General features: G+C 43.8%; 2 protein-coding genes across 2 annotated transcripts; one reads left to right on the forward strand and one right to left on the reverse strand.

The window, feature by feature from the left end:
* Positions 1-1953: 1953 nt before the first annotated feature.
* On the reverse strand, positions 1954-5249 carry pfdn6 (prefoldin subunit 6). Its single transcript, XM_012866794.3, has 4 exons — positions 5063-5249; positions 4755-4825; positions 4513-4637; positions 1954-2240 (listed from the first exon to the last, which is right to left on the reverse strand). Exons 1-4 carry the CDS (start codon positions 5124-5126, stop codon positions 2120-2122), a joined length of 381 nt encoding a protein of 126 aa, XP_012722248.1. The 5' UTR covers positions 5127-5249; the 3' UTR covers positions 1954-2119.
* An 850-nt stretch (positions 5250-6099) lies between these two features.
* On the forward strand, positions 6100-8874 carry mmgt1 (membrane magnesium transporter 1). The gene is made up of 4 exons (XM_012866793.3): positions 6100-6244; positions 6548-6600; positions 7691-7794; positions 8055-8874. The coding sequence occupies exons 1-4, from the start codon at positions 6166-6168 to the stop codon at positions 8209-8211; spliced, it is 393 nt and encodes a 130-aa protein (XP_012722247.1). The 5' UTR covers positions 6100-6165; the 3' UTR covers positions 8212-8874.
* Positions 8875-9533: the final 659 nt, after the last annotated feature.

The raw sequence follows: 9533 nt of genomic DNA on the forward strand, positions 1-9533 counted from the left end.
GTGGCATTTTCCTGAATTACCTTTCATTCAAAGTACATTTATGTAATGCACGACTATAGCAGTTTGACTTCTATTTCAGTTTGTTCTTATTACCTGGTGTTGAAATCCTTTGACAAGTTCATATTTTGTTTTCTACTAGTTGAAGATATTTTTCTCTGCTGCAAATCTACCAATTTGCATATATGGGATGGAATACAACTGACCTTTACACAGTCTAATCCAGTAAATGTATTTGTTGATGTAACTTCATGACCAAATTAAATGATATGATTCATTAAAAAATAAATTCTTTCTGTTAATAAATTATTTTCAATTCTCCAAGAGACATTGGTGGAAAACAAAACTAAATGTTCCCAAATGGTCAATTCAGTTTAAGTGCCTGGGCCTCGTAGCTTTAAGAAAAGCCCAGATGGGACTAGAGCAGGGGTCTGCAACCTGCGGCTCTGGAGCTGCAAGTGGCTCTTTGGACCTTTCACAGTGGCTCTTAATAACTTTGGCTACAAATTCTATTTTATTTATGGCATTTAAATGTAATAATGATAATAAATGCAGGTTTTAGCAGTTTTGTCTTGGAATAATTGCTTTTAATTTTCACAACAGAATGATGCTAAAAGTGCTAGTAATATTTAATTTTTAATTAATATTTTTTCATTATGTTGGAAACGGATTTTTTTTTTTTACATCATTATCCACAAATATCAACATCCTGTCCATCCTTTTTTTTTTTTTTTTTAAACCACAAAGTAGCCACTAAAGGGCGTTTCTTTAACGATGACAGCATATTTCCTACAGTAGATCTTTATCAGAAATTATAACTTGTCTTTTTTCAAAAGGCCAGGCAACATTTGCGGCTCTGAACAAGTTTAATTCAAGTGGACTGTAGGCAAAATGGCTCTTTAGGCTGTAAAGGTTGCAGGCCCCTGGACTAGAGTCAATTAAAGCTGAAGTCCAATCAGAGCTGAAATCTGTCCAAATTCTAATTAAACCAGCCTGATGAAAACAAACACGCAGAGAATGCAGCTCTCTCTCTAGAGTAATTTAAACAAGACAAAAAAGGTGTTAACATCTGGGAGAAAAGGAGCAAATGTTTAAAAGTGTTACACTTGTTCCCATGGAGAAGCAGCCAAGCAGTTGGTTCTGACAAGTGTTTGATGGTTCCCACGCCAGACAGGGGCCATAAAGGCAAAGTGACCAAACGCCTTTTGGCCCCAGGTTCCCACACCCAACCCTTCTGTATTACACAAGACCCCCGTGACCTGTCCACTCTGCAGCTTTGGTGTTTTATCAGGAAATGATTAAATAAGGATATATTTTCTCAGACAAGCAGTCGTGTATTATTAATCTGGCTAGCTGCTGAATCAAACTTCACCCTGAGAAGCAGCAATAAACAGCCTACAGATGTGACTTTTTCCACCAGAGCCTGAGATTATCTTTTTTTTTTTTTTTTTTTTTTTTTGAAGCGGTGTGAGACTAGCGGAAAAACACCAATGACGGACACGTGTCGGCCATCTTTACAACCCCCTCCCGTCGGGCGGGAGCGCGCGCTACACAATCACCCGCTCCAAGGGTGTTAATGGCTCTGCACGCGCCACGCTTTATGGCTCGTGCAAGAAAACACGGCAGTGACCGCAGTTTGGTTTTAGTCCAGTCGGTGTGTCCTTAAAACAAGAACACACACACACACAGGTAGAGCTAACGAATTTTGCTGTGGTCGGTGTAAAACTCTGAGGAAAATGTCAATTTTAGTTTTGCACATTTAAAAAAAAAAAAAACTAGAAGAGGGCGCTACATTTATGTGAACGTAGATGTTTTTTTCCCCTTCTCTCTCTCTTGTGGTGGAGGGCGGCTCCAGTCACCCACCATTAAAACAAATGTTCAATGGAAACAAAACAGGCCATTTCTGTTTAGATTGTCACATAATTAAAACACTTTTTTTTGACAAGACACAAAAAATTGGAAAACAAGTTGTTTATTAGCAACATCAGGACAGTTACAGTAAGAACATTGTAAATTAAGGACGAGAAACAAGCAGAATTGACTCAGATCATGTAATATGTTCACTTTATATTATTGTCCCTCGGGCTGGGTGTTCAGCATGCTTGAAAAGCGGCTCTCTGGATCATACTTTTCCACCGGCGTGGCCTTGAGCATTCTGAAAGTCCCTCTGTAAAGTCGCCAGGACCTCTCGCTGCTGTTCGGATTTCTTCTCCAAGTCTTTCAGGAGCGTCTCGTATCTTTGACTGCAATGGGACAGGAAGGAAAGAGCCAATGAGGTGCGTGGAGCCATTTCGGTCACTTCAGACAACACAACTAACCTGTGTTGGCGTGGATTCACAGTGCCTTTCAAAATTAATCATACAGTTTGGACCTTTAAAAAAAAAAAAATCTCATCCCATTTCAGCTTCCTCGTGCAGCTCGCTACATGGCATGTGGGGGCCACAGCAAACACGTGGAAGAAGGTGCTCTGAACTTTCTGGCCTGCATGCAAGTGTGGCGGAAAACTTAAGCTGTAAATAACCACGGACGTAACATTTCCACAGGGAAACATGGAGGTGGCAGCATCATGCCGTGGGGTTGATTTCCCTCAGCAGAGACACCAAAACTGATCCAGTTTGATGAATGGAGCTACATCCAGGCTGATCCTGGAAGGAAAACTGTTAGAGGGTGCAAAAGCAAAAAAAAAAACAAAAAAAAAAGAAATTGTGGCAGAGGTTCACCTTCCAGAGGGAAAACTACTATAATCATAAAGCCAGGGAATTTTTTTTATTTATTTGTAAAAGTAAAATAGAAATCATGCATCACCCTCATATGGAATTAAGAATTACTTTGAGTTCGTCTGTCACATAAATCCTGAATAAAACACACTAAAGTGCGTGTCTGATCTGTCCACGTCAAGGCGGAGCCTCTTGGAGTGGAATGGCCGCTGTGTTATAGCTACCGGCACGCTTATGGACAAAAAACACAAATTACAATGTGTTGGCTCCATAAACAATGTTTAAGTTTTTCCCTAAAGGGCTAATGTCAAAAATAAGAAGTTGGAATGTTTAAAGTGTTACACAACGAACAACAAATTTAAAAAAGGTGGTTATAAATATGGTTTGTTGCCCCACCTTATGTAAATAATCCTGAAGATGGTAGACGTCACTGTATGAAAGCAGGAAGGACTATCATAGGTGTGTGCGTCAAACCCAGCTTCTTCACGACTCGGCTGTTTACCTCTGTTTCAGGTCATTATTAAATATTTTGTCTTTTTCTTTTGCTAATCTCAACGTAATCCAGAGTAAAACATGAGTTTCCGTGCCCCGCCATGATAAGAAATCACAACATAAGAGCCAGAGATTTAAAGTTAAACAGATCAGAGGTGCAGCAGTTGTGAAAGGGAATCCTTAATCCCCCCCGACCCGTGTGTAGCCACATTGTTGGGATTAATTCCAAGAATACGATCCCTGGAGTTTTCCATATTCTGACGTTGCAACCAAAAACTGCAGAATATTATATACAGCTGTCGCTTGATCTGTACGTTAAGAATGGCTGTCTTGTTGAAAAGTGAACCTCAGTCCATAGGTGCGTTCACACCAAACGCGTTCAGGGGAAATTTTTTGCGTTGGCCGGCTTCCGCTGGTCGCTTGACATTTCACCTTTCTGTCGCAAACTATTCACTCTGACAACTCAGAGAAATTTTGTTGAACTCGAGCATAATTTCCCTGCACTCCAGCTGCACGTTCAGCGAGCTGCTCGCAGTTTCGCTCTAATTGCTCCATTCGCGGTGCTCCCACCACCTACTATTAATCCGCTCCTGACTGCGGGGATAACGAGTAAATCACTCGCTGCGTTCGGCGCCGGTGTGAACGCAGCTTAACGTTTTCACAGCCACCAGCAGGTTTCCTTCCAGGATTGCCTTTTATTTAGCTCCCTTCATCATCTCTGTCCCCGCTGAAGACATGCATCCGCCATAAGCAGGACGCCATGTTTAACCATGGGTGTGGTGCGTTCAGGGCAATGTGTAGCGTTTTTTTTTCTCTCTCTCTCTCTCTGCTACACATAGCATTTTTACCAGAGAACCTACTTCCACGTGATTGCCATGTCTCAGCCTGCAAACATGACATCTGACGCCTTTATCTGAACGACGACCTTCTTCACGCCGCCGTTCCTCAACAGCCACATCAGTGAAGGCTAACGTTCTCCAAGGCACCTGCCTCAACAGAACAGCTGGATTAACCCTGAGACGAAATGATCCACAGCAGGGAAAGAAGTACGTATCAGATGACTTTTGAAGGCAGCGGGTCGCATTGAATCGTATTTAAGGGCTTCAGAGTTCACCCACGAAGGCCTCGATGATACAACGCACATCTTTTTGTATAATTTAACTGAAAAACACGTCACAGATTTCTCCTTCACTTCACATCTGTGCTCTATGTCCCTACTTTTGCAAGGCACCGTTTATCATCCTCTCTAAAAGGACCAAGGGGCTGCAGGTGAATGGCCAGCGGCATAAACAGAGCGCCTCCTTACATTTCTCCATTGATGTACTCCAATCTTTTGGCTACCGTGGCTTTAGCCTCCTCCAAATCCTGTTTCACCAACACGGGCCCGATAAGCTTAAAGACGAGGTTGGAGCTGTCCAGCAGGTCCAGCTCCTGGAGACAGACAGACAGACAGACAGACAGACAGACAGACAGAGACACCATGTGGGCATTAATCCAAGGAAGCCATGGCGGGGTTCCATGTTGTGGCCAACAGATGAGCTGAGTTACCTCCTTCACTATGTTGTTTTCTGCCATCTGAGTCTCCAGCTTCTGTCTGGCAGAGACGCTCTTACTAACATCTGAAACAAGACAGGCAGCACATCTGGATTCAGACAAAGGACTGCTACCACGATAAACGTGGTATATATATATATATATATATATATATATATATATATATATATATATATATATATATATGTGTGTGTGTGTGTGTGTGTGTGTGTGTGTGTGTGTGTGTGTGTGTGTGCTAGCTGCCTTATATGTTAGCTCGGTACAGCATGGCCACCCCCACAGTCACGCTATTAAGCGCTCACCTTTCTGCATGAATCCATACTTTTCCACCTCCGCTTTTAATTTCTTCTGAATGGCTTCCGCCATGTTCGTTCTCTCGCCTTGTTAACCGCGCTGCAGGTAAGATAAACGGAGCAACGAGCTGTACACCATGGAGAGCTCGGCGCTGGCTGACAGGAAGGAGCGCTGGGCAGACCGGATGTTGTGGGACGTTCAATGCACGATTCACGCTCGGAATTTGCGCTTTCATTCCGGGCAAGTTCAAAAGAAAATACACCTGCTGTTGTCCCCTCCGACGTGTTCGTCCTATTAACAACGATGGAGATATTTACTCCGGCATCCTTTGCGCTCTTCTTGTTGTAAAATTGCATTATTTTCTCAACGTGTCCGCTTGTTCATAGTGTGTTTATATGTGTTTCCTGACTGTGTTTGATTTTTATCACTGTATTATTGTCTTAATGTATTGTATAAGTAAGCACGCTGTACAACCCTGAGTAAAATTACATCCGAATCCGACACCTATAAGAAAAGACGGAATAAATAAGTAAAATGAAGAAGAGAACAGCTAAACGAGAGGTTATTCGCGATGGATGTCGTTGATGTAATCACAAAGAAGCTGGGAGTTTAAAGTTATACACTAAGCCAGTTCATCCTTTTTTGAACCTCATCATTTGAAAAGTTGTCCCAAGACACGAAGAGAAATTAGCCAAAAATTAAAATGTATTAATTATTATTATTATTATTATTATTATTATTATTATTATTATTATTATTATTATTATTATTATTATTATTTTATCTTCCATTTTATATTTGACAGCCAAGTTTCCAAATTGCATGAGGCCGTGCGTAAAGTTGTTATTTTCAAGGACACAAAAACGCAGCATTGGTTGCGGGCATCCGACGGCATCAACTAAAAATAAATAAATAAAAAGGTACCAGAACCCATATAAAATGTTTTTTGCCACAAAAAAGTTGTAACCATCAGTATTTAATGTGTTGGAATAGATTTTGGCCGGTAGACAACGCGCTTTGAGCATAATGACGCAGGGCTCGTTTGCGACTCTTTACGACGCTGTCGCCGTTTTGCGGCAGTGCCCACAGTTCTCCAGCCCCCCGCTTCGAGATGGCTTCGTCGTTCTGGAAAGGTGTTGTCGGCTTGGGGCTTTTTGCCCTGGCCCACGCGGCTTTCTCGGCGGCACAGCGTGAGTTTTCCACCCCTGCAAAGAGCCGCTAGTCCCGCCCATGTTGGGTCTGTTCTGGCCGGTCCGGGTCCGCTCCGGACCGGCCGACGGACCAGCAGCTCGGGCCTGCCTCTCCGGGCAGCTTAGCTCCGCTCCGTCAGCTCTTGAGGCGGAAAATGCCGTTTAAACGCTCAGCTTTGACGGTCACGCGTTCGTTTCCACCGTGGCGTGTTTCGTTAACGCCGTGGCGGAGCCTGTTTCGGTTGCTTTGCGCTTGGCACTGAGTCGTTTCCTGCTCTCATTAAACTCCAACTCTCCCCGCAGATCGATCATACATGCGGCTCACAGAGAAGGAGCACGAGACGCTACCGATTGACGTGAGTAACTCCAGATGTTTAAAGAAGCTATGCTGTGTTTTCTCCACTAGCCGAACACGCCGAGTGAAACACAACTGGGCACGTACGCGTGGATCTTAGCTGTTTTTTTTTTTAAGACAGCCACAGGAGGGGGAAGAAAAGCTGCTGGTTCAGCTTTGTGTGTAGCTGGGTCGGTGACGTCACAAGAGGCACAGGACTGGAGTTGATCAGCTGGCATTAGAAAACATTATGGGAGACTTATGAAGGTGTCGGCACAGATGCTAAAGTGTTTCAGGGAGGCTGGATCCAAAAGTAATCAGAATTTTAAAAAAAGCATCACGTAAACGAGCCAATCGGGAGTACTGTGATGGGATTAAGCTCAACCGGCATGAAATTATAATCCGAATGAGAGGGGGTTGTTCATGCCGACTGATAATCCGAGCGATGTGCATGTGAACGCTTGACAGGATGAAGTTATTTCCCCATCAGTGCCATGTGGCAAACAGACCCCTGTGCGCCCGACTTAAACAAAGATAGTGAACTGTAGTTATTATGAAGATCCCCAAAAACCACGATGGCAGCAACGACCCGCAGAGCTCCAACCCGGGGTCCACCTGCCGCACGTGTCCTGTTCCGCTTTGCATCACATGACATATTTACAGGGTTTGCAAAGCTTGCCCGCTCTTCCTGTCTGCTGACCAATGAGACTTCTTACCTCTGGAAGGATGGTGGCGATGGCATCAGGCTGCACCACCGGCGCCTATTGGGCTGAGCAGTTCTGCAGGAGGCCTCTTTGGGACTTTAAGAATGATCTGCCTGGGATGCAAGGGCCACAGCGTGTGCTGTTAAGACTAAATCTGTTCAGAACCCTCACTTAAGATCTTTGATTGGGACACCTTGTCTTTCCAGTCTGTCCTGGTCGTCTTAACGAACAATTTCCCACTAGAAATACTAAATGTGAAGAGAAACACCCCCCTAATTAGCGATATATATAGAGGAACTCTGATCAGGTGCCTAATGTGACGTCATCAGGGGGGCTGCCACGCGAAAGCTCGTCTTCCACCTCCGTTAAGTAACAACTTCCTGTCCCATGCCTCCCTTCCCCTTTCAGATTGTCCTGCAGACCTTGCTGTCGTTCGTGATGACCTGCTACGGGATCGTCCACATTGCCGGGGAGTTCAAGGACATGGACGCTTCCTCCGAGCTGAAAAACAAGTAAGAGCAGCACACGGCTCCCCCGACGCAGGAGAGCCGCTGGTGGCCCGTGTCACGGGGGAGCCGCCTCCCAGAACACAGCCGTCTCCTTCAAGGCCGGCCATGTTTGGTGGTTGTTACGCCGTGGAGCTCCTTCTGGGCTAGGGGGAAATGAAAGCCGGGGCTGTGTGTCTCTGGTGCTTGGCTACGTTTCCTAACAGCCCGTGTTGTCCGTTTTATGGTTGAGCTTTAGAGTAAAAACCGTGTCGTGTCCTCTACAGAACCTTCGACACACTGAGGAACCACCCGTCGTTCTACCTCTTCAACCATCGAGGTCGGGTTCTGTTCCGCACGCCGGAGGAGGAGAGCACCTCCGCCCGCAACCCGCAGGCTCTCCCCAACCCCATCAGGCTACGCAAGCTGGAGCATTTGCACTGAGCCGGGCCTCTCCTCTGCCTCTGACCCTTTTCGCTGCCCCGATGAGTTGTTCTTTTTTTTTTTGTTTTTGGGGCGTGGGAAAGGGTCTGAGAACTTCACTTCTTCCACTTAAGTTTTATTTATTAATAAACTAATATGCTGCCCTAATTGGCATCTCTGTCCATGGAGTGGTTTCCACCCTAATCAACACTGACTGTGCCAACCCTTTCTGTTTTCCTTACAGATTTGTTTGTATATATGGTATAAATTAATAGCTTTAGAGTCTTAAAATACTCCAGTTTCCTCTTTTGACCTACATGAGAATAGCACTGTCCTTCATAGACCTTTTACATTTTTGTTTCTACGGCGCTTTGCTACTGTTGAATTTTTACCCTCTCAGCCCAGCCTACATGTCGTTTGTAATCCTTAAATGAGATTATAATTAAAAAAAAGGAGAGAGAGCCCGTTTTTCTCTTAATGGTTTCCTGCAGGCTCTTTGTATGCCTTTTTTGAGAGGAAACTTGTTTGAGAGGTGAGAGCAGGAAGCGTTGCAGTCCTAACAATACTGTGAACATGGAAGTGAAATTCAAATCCCGTTCATTCAGCTGAGTTTTGTTTTCCATTATGTTAAGATCCTCCGGACTGTTTTTATTTTAATAAAGTTCATACTGGTTTTACAAAGTGGATGCTTTCATTTTTATTTATTTTTTGGTGTGGGTAAAATTTCAAACACTGCTGATGAAAATTAAATGTGCAAAATTTCTGACTGGCCACCAGGGGGCGGTAGAGGCAGCCTCCACAGTCAGGTTCAACCAACAGGCCTGGGTGCTGCATTAAAGTTTAGAGGCTAGACCTGGAGGAGAAAAAGTGTTTCCAGGTTGATTTTTGTTTTATATGAAATGCCAATACTAAATAATGATGCATTAATGGAAAACCAACCTTAAACAGAGGAGGAGGGCTCAGGTTTCAGCTTTCAAAAACTTACAACACAGCAATAGGTTTGATTCCTGCCAAGTTTCAGTCTCAGTTCACACCTCCACATGTGACCACAACATTTCTCCTGTGAACCAGCCTCACCGGCAGGTCTATAAAGCTAGAACTCCACATTACTGTATTAAAATCTTAACCAAGATGAAAACACACGGACAAAACAGTAAAAGCCCATCCAGGCGGTTTTTAGTTTTTATTAAAAAAAAAAGGATTATCTTAAAACTTTGCACTTTATACATGTATTTAACAGTTTACAAAACATGGCTTTCAAAATATTTCCTCAACTCTGACATAAAATCACAAAAATAATCTATATTGCCTATGAACATTAAAAAGTGGTGTACATGTGTTGT

The sequence above is a fragment of the Fundulus heteroclitus genome, chromosome 23 (genome assembly GCF_011125445.2).
Source record: "Fundulus heteroclitus isolate FHET01 chromosome 23, MU-UCD_Fhet_4.1, whole genome shotgun sequence".
Classification (NCBI taxonomy): Eukaryota; Metazoa; Chordata; class Actinopteri; order Cyprinodontiformes; family Fundulidae; genus Fundulus; species Fundulus heteroclitus.